This window comes from Oncorhynchus keta, unplaced genomic scaffold (genome assembly GCF_023373465.1).
Source record: "Oncorhynchus keta strain PuntledgeMale-10-30-2019 unplaced genomic scaffold, Oket_V2 Un_contig_3724_pilon_pilon, whole genome shotgun sequence".
Classification (NCBI taxonomy): domain Eukaryota; kingdom Metazoa; phylum Chordata; class Actinopteri; order Salmoniformes; family Salmonidae; genus Oncorhynchus; species Oncorhynchus keta.
Window position 1 is genome coordinate 67,501 of NW_026287396.1, and position 24,602 is coordinate 92,102.

Here is a 24,602-nt window from a genome sequence, read left to right on the forward strand (position 1 = left end):
GAGTTAACGGGAGGGGGGAGAGTTAACGGGAGGGGGGAGAGTTAACGGGAGGGGGAGAGTTAACGGGAGGGGGAGAGTTGACGAGAGAGGGGAGAGTTAACGAGAGAGGAGGGGGAGAGTTACCGAGTTAACGGGAGGGGGAGAGTTACCGAGTTAACGGGAGGGGGAGAGTTACCGAGTTAACGGGAGGGGGAGAGTTACCGAGTTAACGGGAGGGGGAGAGTTACCGAGTTAACGGGAGGGGGAGAGAGTTACCGAGTTAACGGGAGGGGGAGAGTGTGAGTTAACGGGAGGGGGAGAGTGTGAGTTAACGAGAGAGAGAGTGTGTGTTAACGAGAGAGTGAGTTATCGGGCGGGCTAGAGAGAGAGGGAGTGGCTCAGTCAAAACCACCCTCAATTCCATTTCATCAGCCTGTATATTTAAAATGTCCCACTTCAGCCTTCATAGAGCATTTCATCAGCCTGTAGAAGTTGTTGTTCTAGTGGTATAATGGGTAGGTACAGATAACGAATGATCTGTATGGATACCTGTGATCTTCTACTGTAAATACCATTCTGCTGCTCAGTTCCCAGTCGGTTTCCATCCATCCAGTTTATTGTCCATGTCCAACAACCTCTGACTCACCAAGTTGTGTGTCTGACCCCTGACCTCCCTTCTGACCCCTCTCCTCACCAGCCACCCTTCCCTCTCTCCCCCGCCTAGGAAAGCTGAAGGGGGTAAACCGGTCGGGACATCCACGTCCGTGACCCCAGGCCCGGCAGAGCTGCCCCCAGAGTACCTGACCAGCCCCCTGTCCCAGCAGTCTCAGGTAGTGGTCCAGGAAACAGTAAGTGAATGTATGGCCTGAGAGATGACCCCACCTGGTGGTGATAGCCAGGGTCAAGGTGTCTACGTCCCAAATGGCACCCCTATTCCCTACATAGTGCACTACTTTGGGCTGTGACCTCCAGAGCTCTATGGCACCCTATTCCCTACATAGTGCACTACTTTGGGCTGTGACCACCAGAGCTCTATGGCACCCTATTCCCTACATAGTGCACTACTTTGGGCTGTGACCTCCAGAGCTCTATGGCACCCTATTCCCTACATAGTGCACTACTTTGGGCTGTGACCACCAGAGCTCTATGGTAGTGCACTACTTTGGGCTGTGACCTTCAGAGCTCTATGGTAGTGCACTACTTTGGGCTGTGACCTTCAGAGCCCTATGGTAGTGCACTACTTTGGGCTGTGACCACCAGAGCTCTATGGTAGTGCACTACTTTGGGCTGTGACCACCAGAGCTCTATGGTAGTGCACTACTTTGGGCTGTGACCTCCAGAGCTCTATGGTAGTGTACTACTTTGGGCTGTGACCTCCAGAGCTCTATGGTAGTGTACTACTTTGGGCTGTGACCTCCAGAGCTCTACGGTAGTGCACTACTTTGGGCTGTGACCTCCAGAGCTCTATGGTAGTGCACTACTTTGTGCTGTGACCTCCAGAGCTCTACGGTAGTGCACTACTTTGGGCTGTGACCTCCAGAGCTCTATGGTAGTGCACTACTTTGGGCTGTGACCTCCAGAGCTCTATGGTAGTGCACTACTTTGGGCTGTGACCACCAGAGCTCTATGGTAGTGCACTACTTTGGGCTGTGACCACCAGAGCTCTATGGTAGTGCACTACTTTGTGCTGTGACCTCCAGAGCTCTATGGTAGTGCACTACTTTGGGCTGTGACCACCAGAGCTCTATGGTAGTGCACTACTTTGGGCTGTGACCACCAGAGCTCTACGGTAGTGCACTAATTTGGGCTGTGACCACCAGAGCTCTATGGTAGTGCACTAATTTGGGCTGTGACCACCAGAGCTCTATGGTAGTGCACTAATTTGGGCTGTGACCACCAGAGCTCTATGGTAGTGCACTAATTTGGGCTGTGACCACCAGAGCTCTACGGTAGTGCACTACATAGGGAGTAGGGTTTCATTTAAAGTGCAGACCCAGACAGTCTCATCCTCCCCCAATAGAGACGATGTATGGGGATCAGTTTATCATGCCATAAACTACAACATGGGAGTTGTAGTTCGATGAGCCTTTTTGGGGGGGGGGGGGTTGTAGTTTGCCGTGGTAAAATGATTCCCAATGATCACCAATCATCTCCCTCCCCCGTTCGAACACACAGAAAACAAGTCTTTGTTATTAGATTCTTATCAGGCCCAGCTGCTGTCTCCCGTTTCTCCTAACTCTCCCTGCCTCCTCGACCGCGGTAGGGTTCCAGGTTGTCTGGGGTTCCAGGTTGTCTGGGGTTCCAGGTTGTCTGGGGTTCCAGGTTGTCTGGGGTTCCAGGTTGTCTGGGGTTCCAGGTTGTCTGGGGTTCCAGGTTGTCTGGGGTTCCAGGTTGTCTGGGGTTCCAGGTTGTCTGGGGGTTCCAGGTTGTCTGGGGGTTCCAGGTTGTCTGGGGTTCCAGGTTGTCTGGGGTTCCAGGTTGTCTGGGGTTCCAGGTTGTCTGGGATTCCAGGTTGTCTGGGGTTCCAGGTTGTCTGGGGTTCCAGGTTGTCTGGGGTTCCAGGTTGTCTGGGGTTCCAGGTTGTCTGGGGTTCCAGGTTGTCTGGGGTTCCAGGTTGTCTGGGGTTCCAGGTTGTCTGGGGTTCCAGGTTGTCTGGGGTTCCAGGTTGTCTGGGGTTCCAGGTTGTCTGGGGTTCCAGGTTGTCTGGGGTTCCAGGTTGTCTGGGGTTCCAGGTTGTCTGGGGTTCCAGGTTGTCTGGGGTTTCCAGGTTGTCTGACGGTTCCAGGTTGTCTGGGGTTCCAGGTTGTCTGGGGGTTCCAGGTTGTCTGGGGTTCCAGGTTGTCTGGGGTTCCAGGTTGTCTGGGGTTCCAGGTTGTCTGGGGTTCCAGGTTGTCTGGGGTTCCAGGTTGTCTGGGGTTCCAGGTTGTCTGGGGTTCCAGGTTGTCTGGGGTTCCAGGTTGTCTGGGGTTCCAGGTTGTCTGGGGTTCCAGGTTGTCTGGGGGTCCAGGTTGTCTGGGGGTCCAGGTTGTCTGGGGTTCCAGGTTGTCTGGGGTTCCAGGGTGTCTGGGGGTTCCAGGTTGTCTGGGGGTTCCAGGTTGTCTGGGGGTTCCAGGTTGTCTGGGGTTCCAGGTTGTCTGGGGTTCCAGGTTGTCTGGGGTTGCAGGTTGTCTGGGGTTGCAGGTTGTCTGGGGGTTGCAGGTTGTCTGGGGTTGCAGGTTGTCTGGGGGTTGCAGGTTGTCTGGGGGTTCCAGGTTGTCTGGGGTTCCAGGTTGTCTGGGGTTCCAGGTTGTCTGGGGTTCCAGGTTGTCTGGGGTTCCAGGTTGTCTGGGGTTCCAGGTTGTCTGGGGGTTCCAGGTTGTCTGGGGGTTCCAGGTTGTCTGGGGTTGCAGGTTGTCTGGGGGTTCCAGGTTGTCTGGGGTTCCAGGTTGTCTGGGGTTCCAGGTTGTCTGGGGTTGCAGGTTGTCTGGGGTTGCAGTGAGGCTGCTCCTCCATACATGCCTCTTGGTTGGAGAGCGAGGCGGCAGCAGTGTTCCCTCTGATGATCAGATCTCACAACGTCTGTCGGACTGTTTTCAAGTTAACCGTCAATCCTGGAACCGCAACTATATGATAAAAAGTAATATTCTGAGAAGTGAAACACAACTACATTGAAGACCACCTGGAATGCAGGTTTATTACCCAATGCCCACCCTGCTTTACCTTCCCTGGTGTTTCTCCTCTAACCTTCCCCTCCCTGGTCCTCTCTCCTCCCTGGCCCTTTCCCCTGGGGGCCTCCCTGTTCCTCCCTGGTCCTCCCTGGTCCTCTCTCCTCCCTGGCCCTCTCCCCTGGGGGCCTCCCTGTTCCTCCCTGGCCCTTTCCCCTGGGGGCCTCCCTGGTCCTCTCTCCTCCCTGGCCCTCTCCCCTGGGGGCCTCCCTGTTCCTCCCTGGTCCTCTCTCCTCCCTGGCCCTCTCCCCTGGGGGCCTCCCTGTTCCTCCCTGGCCCTTTCCCCTGGGGGCCTCCCTGTTCCTCCCTGGTCCTCTATCCTCCCTGGCCCTCTCCCCTGGGGGCCTCCCTGTTCCTCCCTGGTCCTCTCTCCTCCCTGGCCCTCTCCCCTGGGGGCCTTCCTGTTCCTCCCTGGTCCTCTCCTCCCTGGCCCTCTCCCCTCCGGGCCTCCCTGGTCCTCTCTCCTCCCTGGCCCTCTCCCGTGTGGGCCTTCCTATTCCTCCCTGGTCCTCTCTCCTCCCCGGCCCTCTCCCCTCCGGGCCTCCCTCCCCTGTGGGTTTCATCTCTCTTCCCTGTCTCACCAGGTGCCCCCCAAACGGGACGAGGCGGCCCTGCAGGAGGAGGAGGAGCTTCAGCTGGCCATCGCCCTATCACAGAGCGAGGCTGAGGAGAAGGAGAGGATGGTGGGTAGTGCTGTATATAAATCATGGGACTGTAGCTCCACAGTGGGAATGGAAAGACACTGATACATGTTGTGTGTCTACAGAGACAGAAGAACTCGTACGGGGTCTACCCCAAAGCTGACCCTGCCCCAGTCACCTCCTCAGCCCCGCCCGTCAACTCACTCTACTCCTCTCCTGTGGTAAGACTTACTCTCATCCACTCCCTCCATCCTCTCTCTCTATAGAAGTACTCTGTGATAACACCACCCTCTCTCTCTCTATAGATGTACTCTGTTCACACCATCCTCTCTCTCTCTATAGATGTACTCTGTTCACACCATCCTCTCTCTCTCTATAGATGTACTCTGTGTTAACACCATCCTCTCTCTCTCTATATATGTACTCTGTTCACACCATCCTCTCTCTCTCTATAGATGTACTCTGTTCACACCATCCTCTCTCTCTCTATAGATGTACTCTGTGTTAACACCATCCTCTCTCTCTCTATAGATGTACTCTGTGTTAACACCATCCTCTCTCTCTCTATAGATGTACTCTGTTCACACCATCCTCTCTCTCTCTATAGATGTACTCTGTGTTAACACCATCCTCTCTCTCTATAGATGTACTCTGTTCACACCATCCTCTCTCTCTCTCTATAGATGTACTCTGTGTTCACACCATCCTCTCTCTCTCTATAGATGTACTCTGTGTTAACACCATCCTCTCTCTCTATAGATGTACTCTGTTCACACCATCCTCTCTCTCTCTATAGATGTACTCTGTGTTAACATCATCCTCTCTCTCTCTATAGATGTACTCTGTTCACACCATCCTCTCTATAGATGTACTCTGTGTCACACCATCCTCTCTTTCTCTATAGATGTACTCTGTGTCACACCATCCTCTCTCTCTCTATAGATGTACTCTGTGTTAACACCATACTCTCTCTCTCTATAGATGTACTCTGTGTCACACCATCCTCTCTCTCTCTATAGATGTACTCTGTGTTAACACCATCCCCTCTCTCTCTATAATGTACTCTGTGTTAACACCATCCTCTCTCTCTCTCTATAGATGTACTCTGTGTTAACACCATCCCCTCTCTCTATAGATGTACTCTGTGTCACACCATCCTCTCTCTCTCTATAGATGTACTCTGTGTTAACACCATCCTCTCTCTCTATAGATGTACTCTGTGTTAACACCATCCTCTCTCTCTCTCTATAGATGTACTCTGTGTTAACACCATCCCCTCTCTCTCTATAATGTACTCTGTGTCACACCATCCTCTCTCTCTATAGATGTACTCTGTGTCACACCATCCTCTCTCTCTCTCTCTATAGATGTACTCTGTGTTAACACCATCCCCTCTCTCTCTATAGATGTACTCTGTTGTCTTCACTAAGTCGTGCCGCCCCACTCGGTCTCTTGTGAAGTAGTACTTAGTAACGGTGACATTATTATACTGAACTCTGCTGCACATCTTTTTTATCTAAATATTTCTTTAGACCCCTAAGTCATCTTTTACAATAACCACCTAGTTGGTCAAGAGGTGAATGAGACATGTACTCTGTCTGTATGTGTTGTTATGGTAACGTGTATATTCAAGTACCACTATACACCTGTAATTACTGTGCCGGGGGCCTATACACCTGTAATTACTGTGCAGGGGGCCTATACACCTGTAATTACTGTGCAGGGGGCCTATACACCTGTAATTACTGTGCCGGGGGCCTATACACCTGTAATTACTATGTCGGGGGCCCATGCACCTGTAATTACTATCCCGAGGGCCCATACACCTGTAATTACTATGCAGGGGGCCCATGCACCTGTAATTACTATGCAGGGAGCCTATACACCTGTAATTACTGTGCAGGGGGCCTATACACCTGTAATTACTATCCCGGGGGCCCATACACCTGTAATTACTGTGCAGGGGGCCTATACACCTGTAATTACTATGTCGGGGGCCCATGAACCTGTAATTACCATGCCGGGGGCCCTATACACCTGTAATTACTATGCCGGGGCCCATACACCTGTAATTACTGTGCAGGGGGCCTATACACCTGTAATTACTATGCCGGGGGCCTATACACCTGTAATTACTATCCCGGGGGCCTATACACCTGTAATTACTATCCCGGGGGCCTATACACCTGTAATTACTATGCCGGGGGCCTATAGACCTGTAATTACTGTGCCGGGGGCCTATACACCTGTAATTACTGTGCCGGGGGCCTATAGACCTGTAATTACTGTGCCGGGGGCCTATACACCTGTAATTACTGTGCAGGGGGCCTATACACCTGTAATTACTATGCCGGGGGCCTATACACCTGTAATTACTATGCAGGGCGCCTATACACCTGTAATTACTATGCCGGGGGCCTATACACCTGTAATTACTATGCCGGGGGCCTATACACCTGTAATTACTGTGCAGGGGGCCTATACACCTGTAATTACTATGCCGGGGGCCTATACACCTGTAATTACTATGCCGGGGGCCTATACACCTGTAATTACTATCCCGGGGGCCTATACACCTGTAATTACTATCCCGGGGGCCTATACACCTGTAATTACTATGCAGGGGGCCTATACACCTGTAATTACTATGCAGGGGGCCTATACACCTGTAATTACTGTGCAGGGGGCCTATACACCTGTAATTACTGTGCAGGGGGCCTATACACCTGTAATTACTGTGCAGGGGGCCTATACACCTGTAATTACTGTGCAGGGGGCCTATACACCTGTAATTACTATGCAGGGGGCCTATACACCTGTAATTACTGTGCAGGGGGCCTATACACCTGTAATTACTATGCCGGGGGCCTATACACACCTGTACCTGTAATTACTATGCAGGGGGCCTATACACCTGTAATTACTATGTGGGGGCCTATACACCTGTAATTACTATGCCGGGGGCCTATACACCTGTAATTACTGTGCAGGGGGCCTATACACCTGTAATTACTATGCAGGGGGCCTATACACCTGTAATTACTATGCCGGGGGCCTATACACCTGTAATTACTATCCCGGGGGCCATGCACCTGTAATTACTGTGCAGGGGGCCTATACACCTGTAATTACTGTGCAGGGGGCCTATACACCTGTAATTACTGTGCAGGGGGCCTATACACCTGTAATTACTATGCAGGGGGCCTATACACCTGTAATTACTATGCAGGGGGCCTATACACCTGTAATTACTGTGCAGGGGGCCTATACACCTGTAATTACAGTGCAGGGGGCCTATACACCTGTAATTACTATGCAGGGGGCCTATACACCTGTAATTACTATGCAGGGGGCCTATACACCTGTAATTACTGTGCAGGGGGCCTATACACCTGTAATTACTGTGCAGGGGGCCTATACACCTGTAATTACTATGCAGGGGGCCTATACACCTGTAATTACTGTGCAGGGGGCCTATACACCTGTAATTACTATGCAGGGGCCTATACACCTGTAATTACTATCCAGGGGGCCTATACACCTGTAATTACTGTGCAGGGGGCCTATACACCTGTAATTACTACACCTGTAATTACTGTGCAGGGGGCCTATACACCTGTAATTACTATGCAGGGGGCCTATACACCTGTAATTACTGTGCAGGGGGCCTATACACCTGTAATTACTGTGCCGGGGGCCTATACACCTGTAATTACTGTGCAGGGGGCCTATACACCTGTAATTACTATGCCGGGGCCTATACACCTGTAATTACTATGCCGGGGGCCTATACACCTGTAATTACTGTGCAGGGGGCCTATACACCTGTAATTACTATGCAGGGGGCCTATACACCTGTAATTACTATGCCGGGGGCCTATACACCTGTAATTACTATCCCGGGGGCCCATGCACCTGTAATTACTGTGCAGGGGGCCTATACACCTGTAATTACTGTGCAGGGGGCCTATACACCTGTAATTACTGTGCAGGGGGCCTATACACCTGTAATTACTATGCAGGGGGCCTATACACCTGTAATTACTATGCCGGGGGCCTATACACCTGTAATTACTGTGCAGGGGGCCTATACACCTGTAATTACAGTGCAGGGGGCCTATACACCTGTAATTACTATGCAGGGGGCCTATACACCTGTAATTACTGTGCAGGGGGCCTATACACCTGTAATTACTGTGCAGGGGGCCTATACACCTGTAATTACTATGCAGGGGGCCTATACACCTGTAATTACTGTGCAGGGGGCCTATACACCTGTAATTACTATGCAGGGGGCCTATACACCTGTAATTACTATCCCGGGGGCCTATACACCTGTAATTACTGTGCAGGGGGCCTATACACCTGTAATTACTATGCCGGGGGCCTATACACCTGTAATTACTATGCAGGGGGCCTATACACCTGTAATTACTGTGCAGGGGGCCTATACACCTGTAATTACTATGCAGGGGGCCTATACACCTGTAATTACTGTGCAGGGGGCCTATACACCTGTAATTACTATGCCGGGGGCCTATACACCTGTAATTACTATGCCGGGGGCCTATACACCTGTAATTACTGTGCAGGGGGCCTATACACCTGTAATTACTGTGCAGGGGGCCTATACACCTGTAATTACTGTGCAGGGGGCCTATACACCTGTAATTACTATGCAGGGGGCCTATACACCTGTAATTACTATGCCGGGGGCCTATACACCTGTAATTACTATGCCGGGGGCCCATACACCTGTAATTACTGTGCAGGGGGCCTATACACCTGTAATTACTGTGCAGGGGCCTATACACCTGTAATTACTGTGCAGGGGGCCTATACACCTGTAATTACTATGCAGGGGGCCTATACACCTGTAATTACTATGCCGGGGGCCTATACACCTGTAATTACTGTGCAGGGGGCCTATACACCTGTAATTACTATGCCGGGAGCCTATACACCTGTAATTACTATGCCGGGGGCCTATACACCTGTAATTACTGTGCAGGGGGCCTATACACCTGTAATTACTGTGCAGGGGGCCTATACACCTGTAATTACTATGCACGGGGGCCTATACACCTGTAATTACTATGCCGGGGGCCTATACACCTGTAATTACTATGCCGGGGCCCATACACCTGTAATTACTATGCCGGGGGCCTATACACCTGTAATTACTATGCCGGGGGCCTATACACCTGTAATTACTGTGCCGGGGGCCTATACACCTGTAATTACTGTGCCGGGGGCCTATACACCTGTAATTACTGTGCAGGGGGCCTATACACCTGTAATTACTATGCCGGGGGCCCATACACCTGTAATTACTATGCCGGGGGCCTATACACCTGTAATTACTATGCCGGGGGCCTATACACCTGTAATTACTATGCCGGGGGCCTATACACCTGTAATTACTATGCCGGGGGCCCATGCACCTGTAATTACTGTGCCAGGGGGCCTATACACCTGTAATTACTGTGCAGGGGCCTGTAATACACCTGTAATTACTATGCAGGGGGCCTATACACCTGTAATTACTATGCAGGGGGCCTATACACCTGTAATTACTGTGCATGGGGGCCTATACACCTGTAATTACTATGCCGGGGGCCTATACACCTGTAATTACTGTGCAGGGGGCCTATACACCTGTAATTACTATGCACCTGTAATTACTATGGGGCCTATACACCTGTAATTACTATGCAGGGGGCCTATACACCTGTAATTACTATGCCGGGGGCCTATACACCTGTAATTACTATGCCGGGGGCCTATACACCTGTAATTACTATGCCGGGGGCCTATACACCTGTAATTACTGTGCCGGGGGCCCATACACCTGTAATTACTATGCCGGGGGCCTATACACCTGTAATTACTATGCCGGGGGCCCATACACCTGTAATTACTGTGCAGGGGGCCTATACACCTGTAATTACTATGCCGGGGGCCCATGCACCTGTAATTACTGTGCAGGGGGCCTATACACCTGTAATTACTATCCCGGGGTCCCATGCACCTGTAATTACTGTGCAGGGGGCCTATACACCTGTAATTACTATGCCGGGGGCCTATGCACCTGTAATTACTGTGCAGGGGGCCTATACACCTGTAATTACTATGCCGGGGGCCTATACACCTGTAATTACTGTGCCGGGGGCCCATGCACCTGTAATTACTGTGCAGGGGGCCTATACACCTGTAATTACTATGCCGGGGGCCTATACACCTGTAATTACTGTGCCGGGGGCCCATGCACCTGTAATTACTGTGCAGGGGGCCTATACACCTGTAATTACTGTGCAGGGGGCCTATACACCTGTAATTACTGTGCAGGGGGCCTATACACCTGTAATTACTGTGCAGGGGGCCCATACACCTGTAATTACTGTGCCGGGGGCCCATGCACCTGTAATTACTGTGCAGGGACTAAACCATGTATGGGCTCTGTTGTGATGTATAATGTGTGTGTTCTCCACAGAACTCCTCTGCTCCCTCAGCTGAAGATGTCGACCCTGAGGTAAGACACATGTCAACTCTGACAGTCCTGTGCTGTCTACTACGCTGTCTCTGAACTGTCTACGTGCTGTCTACGTGCTCTCTCTGAGCTCTCTTCTGAGCTCTCTTCTGAGTCTTCTGTGCTGTCTTCTGAGCTGTCTTCTGTGCTGTCTCTGAGCTGTCTCTGAGCTGTCTCTGAGCTGTCTACTGAGCTGTCTACTGAGCTGTCTCTGAGCTGCTGAGCTGTCTCTGAGCTGTCTCTGAGCTGTCTAGCTGTCTCTGACCTGAGCTGTCTCTGAGCTGCTGCTGTCTCTGAGCTGTCTCCTGAGCTGTCTCCTGAGCTGTCTACTGAGCTGTCTCCTGAGCTGTCTCTGAGCTGTCTCTGAGCTGTCTCTGAGCTGTCTCTGAGCTGTCTCTGAGCTGTCTACTACGCTGTCTCTGACCTGTCTACGTGCTGTCTCTGAGCTGTCTCCTGAGCTGTCTCCTGAGCTGTCTCCTGAGCTGTCTAGAATTAAGTCTAATTTGATACAGTTACAGTTACAGCTCCGACTGCACTATAGTGTAAATGAACTATATACTGGGGTGAGTTTCCCAGAAACATAAAGGTGATTACTAGATCACTGGTTGTCCATTGCTCACCTATGGATGTATGATCTTACTGCTGAAGACCATCTTTATGTGTTTGGGAAACTGGTCCCAGGTCAGTATGTCTAGTCATGTTTTGGTTGAGAGGACATTCCTGAACTATAATGGTCTTCTCTCCAGCTGGCTCGCTACCTGAACAGAACGTACTGGGAGAAGAAACAGGAAGAGGCACGCAAGAGTCCCACCCCGTCTGCCCCTGCCCCCGTACCATTGGCTACTGAGCCCCTGCCAATCAGCCAGCCCCAGCCAGTGGAAACGGTCGCACCACTCCCAGCACAAGTCGTCATGGCCCCGCCTCCAGTCAACATAGTGGAGGTTAGTTGTACACTGCTGTGTTATGAGAGATGGAAGACAAATGGATTTTCTCATTTGTTCAGGTGAAAATTCATGCATAGCAGCAGAGATTGAAGTAGATTTAGATTAGAAATGACTACATGCTCTGTCATTAGCTGTTTGTTCCTGCTGAATGACTTTCCCTCATCTCCCCTCTCCTCTCCCCCGTCCTCCCTTTCTCCTCTCCTCTTCCTCCCTTTCTCCTCCTCTTCCTCCCCCGTCCTCCCTTTCTCCTCTCCTCTTCCTCCCTTTCTCCTCTCCCCTCTCCTCCCTTTCTCCTCTCCTCTTTCTCCTCTCCCCTCTCCCTCCCTCTCTCCTCTCCTCTTCCTCCCTTTCTCCTCTCCCCTCTCCCTCTTCCCCTTTCTCCTCTCCCCTCTCCTCTCCCCCGTCCTCCCTTTCTCCTCTCCTCTTCCTCCCTCTCTCCTCTTCCTCCCTCTCTCCTCTTCCTCCCACTCCTCTCTTCCTCCCCTCTCCTCTCCTCTTCCTCCCTTTCTCCTCCCCTCTCCCCCTCCCTCCCCCGTCCTCCCTCTCTCCTCTCCTCTTCCTCCCTTTCTCCTCTCCCCTCTCCTCTCCCCGTCCTCCTCTTTCTCCTCTCCTCTTCCTCCCTTTCTCCTCTCCTCTTCCTCCCTTTCTCCTCTCCTCTTCCTCCCTTTCTCCTCTCCTCTTCCTCCCTTTCTCCTCTCCTCTTCCTCCCTTTCTCCTCTCCTCTTCCTCCCTTTCTCCCTTTCCCCTCTCCTCTCCCCTCTCCTCTTCCTCCCTTTCTCCTCTCCCCTCTCCTCTCTCCTCTCCTCTCCTCTTCCTCCCTTCTCTCTCCTCTCCTCTTCCTCCCTTTCTCCCCTCCCTTCTCCTCTCCCCTTCCTCCCTTTCTCCTCTCCTCCTCTCTTTCTCCTCTCCTCTTCCTCCCTCTTCTCCCTCTCCTCTCCTCTCCTCTCCTCCCTCTCCTCCCTCCCCCCTCCCTCTCCTCCCCTCTCCTCTCCTCCCTCCCCTCTCCCCCCCCCTCTCCTCTCCCCTCCCTCTCCCCTCTCCCCTCTCCTCTCCCCTCCCCTCCCTCCCTCCCTCTCCCCTCCCCTCTCCTCTTCCTCCCTTTCTCCCCCCCCTCTCCCCCACCCCCAGCAGCAGTATCAGAACGGTGAGTCGGAGGAGAACCACGATGCGTTCCTGAAGGCTCTGCAGAACGCGGTCACCACCTTCCTGAACCGTATGAAGAGTAACCACATGCGCGGTCGCAGCATCACCAACGACAGCGCCGTGCTCTCCCTCTTCCAGTCCATCAACACCATGCACCCCCAGCTACTGGACATCCTCAATCAGCTGGACGAGAAGAGACGTGAGTTAGGGGGGGAGATTTGGTTCTGAGTGTGTGTGGGGGGTGGTTCTGAGTGTGTGTGTGGGGGGTGGTTCTGAGTGTGTGTGTGGGGGGTGGTTCTGTGTGTGTGGGGGGTGGTTCTGAGTGTGTGTGGGGGGTGGTTCTGAGTGTGTGTGGGGGGTGGTTCTGAGTGTGTGTGGGGGGTGGTTCTGAGTGTGTGTGTGGGGGGTGGTTCTGAGTGTGTGTGGGGGGTGGTTCTGATGTGTGGGGGGTGGTGTGGGGGGTGGTTCTGAGTGTGTGGGGGGGTGGTTCTGAGTGTGTGGGGGGTGGTTCTGAGTGTGTGTGGGGGGTGGTTCTGAGTGTGTGGGGGGGTGGTTCTGAGTGTGTGTGTGGGGGGTGGTTCTGTGTGTGTGTGGGGGGGTGGTTCTGTGTGTGTGGGGGGGGTGGTTCTGTGTGTGTGGGGGGGTGGTTCTGTGTGTGTGGGGGGTGGTTCTGTGTGTGTGTGGGGGGTGGTTCTGTGTGTGTGTGGGGGGTGGTTCTGAGTGTGTGTGGGGGGGGTGGTTCTGAGTGTGTGTGGGGGGTGGTTCTGAGTGTGTGTGGGGGGGTGGTTCTGAGTGTGTGTGGGGGGTGGTTCTGAGTGTGTGTGTGGGGGGTGGTTCTGAGTGTGTGTGGGGGTGGTTCTGAGTGGTTCTGTGTGTGTGTGGGGGGGGGGGGTTCTGAGTGTGTGTGGGGGGGGGGGTTCAGAGTGTGTGTGTGGGGGGTGGTTCTGAGTGTGTGTGTGGGGGGTGGTTCAGAGTGTGTGTGGGGGGTGGTTCAGAGTGTGTGTGTGTGGGGGGTGGTTCAGAGTGTGTGTGTGGGGGGTGGTTCTGAGTGTGTGTGTGGGGGGTGGTTCAGTGTGTGTGTGGGGGGTGGTTCAGTGTGTGTGTGGGGGGTGGTTCAGAGTGTGTGTGTGGGGGGTGGTTCAGAGTGTGTGGGGGGTGGTTCAGAGTGTGTGTGTGGGGGGTGGTTCAGTGTGTGTGTGTGGGGGTGGTTCTGTGTGTGGGGGGGTGGTTCTGAGTGTGTGTGGGGGTGGTTCAGTGTGTGTGTGGGGGGTGGTTCAGAGTGTGTGTGGGGGGTGGTTCAGAGTGTGTGTGGGGGGTGGTTCAGAGTGTGTGTGGGGGGTGGTTCAGAGTGTGTGTGGGGGGTGGTTCAGAGTGTGTGTGGGGGGTGGTTCTGAGTGTGTTGTGACTTTGTTTCAGTGTGTCTGTGTGGGGGTGGTTCTGTGTGTGTGTGGGGGAGTGGTTCTGAGTGTGTGTGGGGGAGTGGTTCTGAGTGTGTGTGGGGGAGTGGTTCTGAGTGTGTGTGGGGGAGTGGTTCTGAGTGTGTGTGGGGGAGTGGTTCTGAGTGTGTGTGGGGGAGTGGTTCTGAGTGTGTGTGGGGGAGTGGTTCTGAGTGTGTGTGGGGGAGTGGTTCTGAGTGTGTGTGGGGGAGTGGTTCTGAGTGTGTGGGGGAGTGGTTCTGAGTGTGTGTGGGGGAGTGGTTCTGAGTGTGCGTGGGGGAGTGGTTCTGAGTGTGTTTCAGTGTGTGTGTGTGGGGGAGTGGTTCTGAGTGTGTTTCAGTGTGTTTCAGTGTGGTTATGTAAAGCCGGGATTCAATCTGATCGTTCTTTGTCTGCAATGCATGTTTTAATAACTACGTTCCCATGTTTGTGGAGACCACATTCACTGTAAACAATATGTCTCAATCAGGAATATCCTATACATGGCATGTTGTCCAAATCTGTGATTGGATTCAATCCCGGCCTCACTCTTACTCAAACCGTGAGCGTGTCTGTCTGCTTGTTGGTTTACCATGTTTGTTGTCTTGGTCCTGTACCGTTTAACCACTAACTAAACATCCCCATGTCTGTCTGCCAGTGTATTACGAGGGTCTGCAGGACAAGCTGGCCCAGGTGCGTGATGCGAGAGCCGCTCTGAACGCCCTACGAGACGAGCACAGAGAGAAGCTGCGTCGTGCTGCCGAGGAGGCGGAGAGACAGAGACAGATCCAGTTGGCCCAGAAACTAGAGATCATGAGACAGAAGAAACAGGTGACAGAACTGGGGAACAACGGGGCTGGGAGTCTGTTTAGGAGGGGTGCTGTGTTATAGATAATAACAGGGCTGGGAGTCTGTTTAGGAGGGGTGCTGTGTTATAGATAATAACAGGACTGGGAGTCTGTTTAGGAGAGGTGCTATGTTATAGATAATAACAGGACTGGGAGTCTGTTTAGGAGGGGTGCTGTGTTATAGATAATAACAGGGCTGAGAGTCTGTTTAGGAGGGTGCTGTGTTATAGATAATGACAGGCTGGGAGTCTGTTTAGGAGGGGTGCTGTGTTATAGATAATAACAGGACTGGGAGTCTGTTTAGGAGAGGTGCTGTGTTATAGATAATAACAGGGCTGGGAGTCTGTTTAGGAGGGGTGCTATGTTATAGATAATAACAGGGCTGGGAGTCTGTTTAGGAGAGGTGCTATGTTATAGATAATAACAGGGCTGGGAGTCTGTTTAGGAGGGGTGCTGTGTTATAGATAATGACAGGCTGGGAGTCTGTTTAGGAGGGGTGCTATGTTATAGATAATAACAGGGCTGGGAGTCTGTTTAGGAGGGGTGCTATGTTATAGATAATAACAGGGCTGGGAGTCTGTTTAGGAGGGGTGCTGTGTTATAGATAATAACAGGACTGGGAGTCTGTTTAGGAGGGGTGCTGTGTTATAGATAATAACAGGACTGGGAGTCTGTTTAGGAGGGGTGCTGTGTTATAGATAATAACAGGACTGGGAGTCTGTTTAGGAGAGGTGCTGTGTTATAGATAATAACAGGGCTGGGAGTCTGTTTAGGAGGGGTGCTGTGTTATAGATAATAACAGGGCTGGGAGTCTGTTTAGGAGAGGGTGCTGTGTTATAGATAATAACAGGGCTGGGAGTCTGTTTAGGAGGGTGCTGTGTTATAGATAATAACAGGGCTGGGAGTCTGTTTAGGAGAGGTGCTGTGTTATAGATAATAACAGGGCTGGGAGTCTGTTTAGGAGGGGTGCTGTGTTATAGATAATAACAGGACTGGGAGTCTGTTTAGGAGGGGTGCTGTGTTATAGATAATAACAGGGCTGGGAGTCTGTTTAGGAGAGGTGCTGTGTTATAGATAATAACAGGACTGGGAGTCTGTTTAGGAGAGGTGCTGTGTTATAGATAATAACAGGACTGGGAGTCTGTTTAGGAGGGGTGCTGTGTTATAGATAATAACAGGACTGGGAGTCTGTTTAGGAGAGGTGCTGTGTTATAGATAATAACAGGGCTGGGAGTCTGTTTAGGAGGGGTGCTGTGTTATAGATAATAACAGGCTGGGAGTCTGTTTAGGAGAGGTGCTGTGTTATAGATAATGACAGGCTGGGAGTCTGTTTAGGAGAGGTGCTGTGTTATAGATAATAACAGGACTGGGAGTCTGTTTAGGAGGGTGCTGTGTTATAGATAATGACAGGCTGGGAGTCTGTTTAGGAGGGGTGCTGTGTTATAGATAATAACAGGACTGGGAGTCTGTTTAGGAGAGGTGCTGTGTTATAGATAATAACAGGGCTGGGAGTCTGTTTAGGAGGGGTGCTGTGTTATAGATAATAACAGGGCTGGGAGTCTGTTTAGGAGGGGTGCTGTGTTATAGATAATAACAGGGCTGGGAGTCTGTTTAGGAGGGGTGCTATGTTATAGATAATAACAGGACTGGGAGTCTGTTTAGGAGGGGTGCTGTGTTATAGATAATAACAGGGCTGGGAGTCTGTTTAGGAGGGGTGCTGTGTTATAGATAATAACAGGGCTGGGAGTCTGTTTAGGAGGGGTGCTGTGTTATAGATAATAACAGGGCTGGGAGTCTGTTTAGGAGGGGTGCTATGTTATAGATAATAACAGGGCTGGGAGTCTGTTTAGGAGAGGTGCTGTGTTATAGATAATAACAGGGCTGGGAGTCTGTTTAGGAGGGGTGCTGTGTTATAGATAATAACAGGGCTGGGAGTCTGTTTAGGAGAGGTGCTGTGTTATAGATAATAACAGGGCTGGGAGTCTGTTTAGGAGAGGTGCTGTGTTATAGATAATAACAGGACTGGGAGTCTGTTTAGGAGGGGTGCTGTGTTATAGATAATAACAGGGCTGGGAGTCTGTTTAGGAGGGTGCTGTGTTATAGATAATAACAGGGCTGGGAGTCTGTTTAGGAGAGGTGCTGTGTTATAGATAATAACAGGACTGGGAGTCTGTTTAGGAGAGGTGCTGTGTTATAGATAATAACAGGACTGGGAGTCTGTTTAGGAGAGGTGCTGTGTTATAGATAATAACAGGACTGGGAGTCTGTTTAGGAGAGGTGCTGTGTTATAGATAATAACAGGGCTGGGAGTCTGTTTAGATATATTGTGTAGAACAGATCAGCTGTAGTGTTTAAAGGCCCAGTGCAGTGATAAAACAGGGTGATTTCCTTGTTATTCACATGATGAGGTATGGGTTGTTCTGTAGAGATGCAGCTTCAGCCTGTTAGGTGGTAGATGGTGTCTGATGTGGTGTCTGATGTGGTGACTGTTTCAGGAGTACCTAGAGATGCAGCATGAGCCTGTTAGGTGGTATATGGTGTCTGATGTGGTGTCTGATATGGTGTCTGATGTGGTGTCTGATGTGGTGTCTGATATGGTGTCTGATGTGGTGTCTGATGTGGTGACTGTTTCAGGAGTACCTAGAGATGCAGCGTCAGCTGGCCATCCAGCGGCTCCAGGAGCAGGAGAAGGAGAGACAGATGAGGCTGGAGCAACAGAAACACACCATCCAGATGAGAGCCCAGATGCCTGCCTTCCCCATGTCCTACCCACAGGTAGACACTATACTATACCCTCCCCACAGGTAGACACTATACTATACCCTCCCCACAGGTAGACACTATACTATACCCTCCCCACAGGTAGACACTATACTATACTATACCCACAGGTAGACACACTATACCCTACCCACAGGTAGACACTATACTATACCCTCCCCACAGGTAGACACTATACTATACCCTACCCACAGGTAGACACTATACTATACCCTCCCCACAGGTAGACACTACACTACCCTACCCACAGGTAGACACTATACTATACCCTACATACAGGTAGACACTATACCCTACCCACAGGTAGACACTATACTATACCCTACCCACAGGTAGACACTACACTACCCTACCCACAGGTAGACACTATACTATACCCTACCCACAGGTAGACACTATACTATACCCTACCCACAGGTAGACACTATACTATACCCTACCCACAGGTAGACACTATACTATACCCTCCCCACAGGTAGACACTACACTACCCTACCCACAGGTAGACACTATACTATACCCTCCCCACAGGTAGACACTATACTATACCCTCCCCACAGGTAGACACTACACTACCCTACCCACAGGTAGACACTATACTATACCCTACCCACAGGTAGACACTATACTATACCCTACCCACAGGTAGACACTACACTACCCTACCCTACCCACAGGTAGACACTATACTATACCCTACCCACAGGTAGACACTATACTATACCCTACCCACAGGTAGACACTACACTACCCTACCCACAGGTAGACACTATACTATACCCTACCCACAGGTAGACACTATACTATACCCTCCCCACAGGTAGACACTACACTACCCTACCCACAGGTAGACACTATACTATACCCTACCCACAGGTAGACACTACACTACCCTACCCACAGGTAGACACTATACTATACCCTACCCACAGGTAGACACTATACTATACCCTCCCCACAGGTAGACACTACACTACCCTACCCACAGGTAGACACTATACTATACCCTACCCACAGGTAGACACTATACTATACCCTCCCCACAGGTAGACACTACACTACCCTACCCACAGGTAGACACTATACTATACCCTCCCCACAGGTAGACACTACACTACCCTACCCACAGGTAGACACTATACTATACCCTACCCACAGGTAGACACTATACTATACCCTACCCACAGGTAGACACTACACTACCCTACCCACAGGTAGACACTATACTATACCCTACCCACAGGTAGACACTATACTATACCCTACCCACAGGTAGACACTATACTATACCCTCCCCACAGGTAGACACTATACTATACCCTACCCACAGGTAGACACTACACTACCCTACCCACAGGTAGACACTATACTATACCCTACCCACAGGTAGACACTATACTATACCCTACCCACAGGTAGACACTACACTACCCTACCCACAGGTAGACACTATACTATACCCTACCCACAGGTAGACACTATACTATACCCTCCCCACAGGTAGACACTATACTATACCCTACCCACAGGTAGACACTATACTATACCCTCCCCACAGGTAGACACTATACTATACCCTACCCACAGGTAGACACTATACTATACCCTCCCCACAGGTAGACACTACACTACCCTACCCACAGGTAGACACTATACTATACCCTACCCACAGGTAGACACTACACTACCCTACCCACAGGTAGACACTATACTATACCCTACCCACAGGTAGACACTATACTATACCCTACCCACAGGTAGACACTATACTATACCCTACCCACAGGTAGACACTATACTATACCCTACCCACAGGTAGACACTATACCCTACCCACAGGTAGACACTATACTATACCCTACCCACAGGTAGACACTATACTATACCCTACCCACAGGTAGACACTATACTATACCCTACCCACAGGTAGACACTATACTACCCTACCCACAGGTAGACACTATACTATACCCACAGGTAGACACTATACCCACAGGTAGACACTATACTATACCCTCCCCACAGGTAGACACTACACTACCCTACCCACAGGTAGACACTACACTATACCCTACCCACAGGTAGACACTACACTATACCCTACCCACAGGTAGACACTATACTATACCCACAGGTAGACACTATAGTATACCCTCCCCACAGGTAGACACTATACTACCCTACCCACAGGTAGACACTATACTATACCCTACCCACAGGTAGACACTACACTACCCTACCCACAGGTAGACACTATACTATACCCTACCCACAGGTAGACACTATACTATACCCTACCCACAGGTAGACACTATACTATACCCTACCCACAGGTAGACACTATACTATACCCTACCCACAGGTAGACACTATACTATACCCTACCCACAGGTAGACACTATACTATACCCTACCCACAGGTAGACACTACACTACCCTACCCACAGGTAGACACTATACTATACCCTACCCACAGGTAGACACTATACTATACCCTACCCACAGGTAGACACTATACTATACCCTACCCACAGGTAGACACTATACTATACCCTACCCACAGGTAGACACTATACTATACCCTACCCACAGGTAGACACTACACTACCCTACCCACAGGTAGACACTACCCTACCCAGGTAGGTAGACCTACCCTACCCACAGGTAGACACTATACTACCCTACCCACAGGTAGACACTATACTATACCCTACCCACAGGTAGACACTATACTATATACCCTACCCACAGGTAGACACTATACTATACCCTACCCACAGGTAGACACTACACTACCCTACCCACAGGTAGACACTACACTACCCTACCCACAGGTAGACACTATACTATACCCTACCCACAGGTAGACACTATACTATACCCTACCCACAGGTAGACACTATACTATACCCTACCCACAGGTAGACACTATACTATACCCTACCCACAGGTAGACACTATACTATACCCTACCCACAGGTAGACACTATACTATACCCTACCCACAGGTAGACACTATACTATACCCTACCCACAGGTAGACACTATACTATACCCTCCCCACAGGTAGACACTATACTATACCCTCCCCACAGGTAGACACTACACTACCCTACCCACAGGTAGACACTATACTATACCCTACCCACAGGTAGACACTATACTATACCCTCCCCACAGGTAGACACTACACTACCCTACCCACAGGTAGACACTATACTATACCCTACCCACAGGTAGACACTATACTATACCCTACCCACAGGTAGACACTATACTATACCCTACCCACAGGTAGACACTATACTATACCCTACCCACAGGTAGACACTACACTACCCTACCCACAGGTAGACACTATACTATACCCTCCCCACAGGTAGACACTACACTACCCTACCCACAGGTAGACACTATACTATACCCTACCCACAGGTAGACACTACACTACCCTACCCACAGGTAGACACTATACTATACCCTACCCACAGGTAGACACTATACTATACCCTACCCACAGGTAGACACTATACTATACCCTACCCACAGGTAGACACTATACTATACCCTACCCACAGGTAGACACTATACTATACCCTACCCACAGGTAGACACTATACTATACCCTACCCACAGGTAGACACTATACTATACCCACAGGTAGACACTATACTATACCCACAGGTAGACACTATACTATACCCACAGGTAGACACTATACTATACCCACAGGTAGACACTATACTATACCCACAGGTAGACACTATACTATACCCACAGGTAGAGACACTACTATACCCACAGGTAGACACTATACTATACCCTCCCCACAGGTAGACACTATACTATACCCTACCCACAGGTAGACACTACACTACCCTACCCACAGGTAGACACTATACTATACCCTACCCACAGGTAGACACTATACTATACCCTACCCACAGGTAGACACTATACTATACCCTCCCCACAGGTAGACACTACACTACCCTACCCACAGGTAGACACTATACTATACCCTCCCCACAGGTAGACACTATACTACCCTACCCACAGGTAGACACTATACTATACCCTACCCACAGGTAGACACTACACTACCCTACCCACAGGTAGACACTATACTATACCCTACCCACAGGTAGACACTACACTACCCTACCCACAGGTAGACACTATACTATACCCTACCCACAGGTAGACACACTACCCTACCCACAGGTAGACACTATACTATACCCTCCCCACAGGTAGACACTACACTACCCTACCCACAGGTAGACACTATACTATACCCTACCCACAGGTAGACACTACACTACCCTACCCACAGGTAGACACTATACTATACCCTACCCACAGGTAGACACTACACTACCCTACCCACAGGTAGACACTATACTATACCCTCCCCACAGGTAGACACTACACTACCCTACCCACAGGTAGACACTATACTATACCCTACCCACAGGTAGACACTATACTATACCCTACCCACAGGTAGACACTATACTATACCCTACCCACAGGTAGACACTATACTATATATACCCTACCCACAGGTAGACACTATACTATATATACCCTACCCACAGGTAGACACTATACTATACCCTACCCACAGGTAGACACTATACTATACCCTACCCACAGGTAGACACTATACTATACCCTCCCCACAGGTAGACACTATACATACCCCTACCCACAGGTAGACACTATACTATACCCTCCCCACAGGTAGACACTATACTATACCCTACCCACAGGTAGACACTATACATACTATACCCTACCCACAGGTAGACACTACACTACCCTACCCACAGGTAGACACTATACTATACCCTACCCACAGGTAGACACTACCCTACCCACAGGTAGACACTATACTACCCTACCCACAGGTAGACACTATACTACCCTACCCACAGGTAGACACTATACTATACCCTACCCACAGGTAGACACTATACTATATATACCCTACCCACAGGTAGACACTATACTATATATACCCTACCCACAGGTAGACACTATACTATACCCTACCCACAGGTAGACACTATACTACCCTACCCACAGGTAGACACTATACTATACCCTACCCACAGGTAGACACTATACTATACCCTACCCACAGGTAGACACTATACTATACCCTACCCACAGGTAGACACTATACCCTACCCACAGGTAGACACTATACTATACCCTACCCACAGGTAGACACTATACTATACCCTACCCACAGGTAGACACTATACTATACCCTACCCACAGGTAGACACTATACTATATATACCCTACCCACAGGTAGACACTATACTATACCCTACCCACAGGTAGACACTATACTATACCCTACCCACAGGTAGACACTATACTACCCTACCCACAGGTAGACACTATACTATACCCTACCCACAGGTAGACACTATACTATACCCTACCCACAGGTAGACACTATACTATATATACCCTACCCACAGGTAGACACTATACTATACCCTACCCACAGGTAGACACTACACTACCCTACCCACAGGTAGACACTACCCTACCCACAGGTAGACACTACCCTACCCACAGGTAGACACTATACTATACCCTACCCACAGGTAGACACTATACTATACCCTACCCACAGGTAGACACTATACTATACCCTACCCACAGGTAGACACTATACTATACCCTACCCACAGGTAGACACTATACTATACCCTACCCACAGGTAGACACTATACTATACCCTACCCACAGGTAGACACTATACTATACCCTACCCACAGGTAGACACTATACTATACCCTACCCACAGGTAGACACTATACTATACCCTACCCACAGGTAGACACTATACTATACCCTACCCACAGGTAGACACTATACTATACCCTACCCACAGGTAGACACTACACTACCCACAGGTAGACACTATACTATACCCTACCCACAGGTAGACACTATACTATACCCTACCCACAGGTAGACACTATACTATATATACCCTACCCACAGGTAGACACTATACTATACCCTACCCACAGGTAGACACTACACTACCCTACCCACAGGTAGACACTATACTATACCCTACCCACAGGTAGACACTATACTATACCCTACCCACAGGTAGACACTATACTATACCCTACCCACAGGTAGACACTATACTATACCCTACCCACAGGTAGACACTATACTATACCCTACCCACAGGTAGACACTATACTATACCCTACCCACAGGTAGACACTATACTATACCCTACCCACAGGTAGACACTATACTATACCCTACCCACAGGTAGACACTATACTATATATACCCTACCCACAGGTAGACACTATACTATACCCTACCCACAGGTAGACACTATACTATACCCTACCCACAGGTAGACACTATACTATACCCACAGGTAGACACTATACTATACCCACAGGTAGACACTATACTACCCTACCCACAGGTAGACACTATACTATGCCCCACAGGTAGACACTATACTATACCCACAGGTAGACACTACTATACTATACCCACAGGTAGACACTACCCCTACCCACAGGTAGACACTATACTATACCCTCCCCACAGGTAGAC

At 50.3% G+C, this 24,602-nt stretch overlaps 2 protein-coding genes and 4 long non-coding RNA genes across 22 annotated transcripts in view; 4 read left to right on the plus strand and 2 right to left on the minus strand.

The window, feature by feature from the left end:
- Positions 1-24,602, plus strand: part of LOC118383184 (hepatocyte growth factor-regulated tyrosine kinase substrate) — a 62,419-nt gene that overhangs the window by 14,481 nt on the left and 23,336 nt on the right. The window contains exons 9-16 of the mRNA XM_052508586.1: positions 704-809; positions 4,268-4,366; positions 4,450-4,545; positions 10,818-10,856; positions 11,600-11,794; positions 12,929-13,139; positions 15,014-15,186; positions 17,838-17,978. Coding sequence (XP_052364546.1) covers positions 704-809; positions 4,268-4,366; positions 4,450-4,545; positions 10,818-10,856; positions 11,600-11,794; positions 12,929-13,139; positions 15,014-15,186; positions 17,838-17,978 — 1,060 coding nt within the window. The remainder of the gene's footprint in view (positions 1-703; positions 810-4,267; positions 4,367-4,449; positions 4,546-10,817; positions 10,857-11,599; positions 11,795-12,928; positions 13,140-15,013; positions 15,187-17,837; positions 17,979-24,602) is intronic.
- Positions 821-1,935, minus strand: LOC127924139 (uncharacterized). 6 transcript variants are annotated; one of them, XR_008116903.1, is made up of 5 exons: positions 1,794-1,935; positions 1,474-1,673; positions 1,234-1,433; positions 1,002-1,153; positions 821-945 (listed from the first exon to the last, which is right to left on the minus strand). It is a non-coding gene; the product is annotated as an uncharacterized LOC127924139 (long non-coding RNA). The 6 variants fall into 6 exon arrangements; XR_008116906.1 differs by having other exon boundaries at positions 1,834-1,926; XR_008116902.1 differs by lacking the exon at positions 1,794-1,935 and having other exon boundaries at positions 839-945; positions 1,274-1,433; positions 1,474-1,606.
- On the plus strand, positions 1,920-4,261 carry LOC127924138 (uncharacterized). Of its 11 annotated transcripts, none has more exons than XM_052508585.1 (6): positions 1,920-2,422; positions 2,765-2,816; positions 3,056-3,091; positions 3,213-3,247; positions 3,369-3,403; positions 3,438-4,261. In XM_052508585.1, the coding sequence occupies exons 1-6, from the start codon at positions 2,115-2,117 to the stop codon at positions 3,455-3,457; spliced, it is 486 nt and encodes a 161-aa protein (XP_052364545.1). In that variant the 5' UTR covers positions 1,920-2,114; the 3' UTR covers positions 3,458-4,261. The 11 variants fall into 11 exon arrangements, 3 of the variants coding, with proteins under 3 accessions (XP_052364545.1, XP_052364544.1, XP_052364543.1); XM_052508584.1 differs by having other exon boundaries at positions 2,782-2,816; positions 3,438-4,260; XM_052508583.1 differs by having other exon boundaries at positions 3,369-4,260.
- LOC127924143 (uncharacterized) lies at positions 6,864-7,710 on the minus strand. Its single transcript, XR_008116921.1, has 3 exons — positions 7,657-7,710; positions 7,081-7,110; positions 6,864-6,930 (listed from the first exon to the last, which is right to left on the minus strand). It is a non-coding gene; the product is annotated as an uncharacterized LOC127924143 (long non-coding RNA).
- LOC127924142 (uncharacterized) lies at positions 15,292-17,480 on the plus strand. 2 transcript variants are annotated; one of them, XR_008116919.1, is made up of 5 exons: positions 15,292-15,326; positions 16,123-16,216; positions 16,264-16,404; positions 17,200-17,246; positions 17,340-17,480. It is a non-coding gene; the product is annotated as an uncharacterized LOC127924142 (long non-coding RNA). The 2 variants fall into 2 exon arrangements; XR_008116920.1 differs by lacking the exons at positions 15,292-15,326; positions 16,123-16,216; positions 17,200-17,246 and adding an exon at positions 15,688-15,887 and having other exon boundaries at positions 16,311-16,404.
- LOC127924141 (uncharacterized) lies at positions 18,275-24,455 on the plus strand. Its single transcript, XR_008116918.1, has 4 exons — positions 18,275-18,459; positions 18,720-19,113; positions 20,964-21,764; positions 24,394-24,455. It is a non-coding gene; the product is annotated as an uncharacterized LOC127924141 (long non-coding RNA).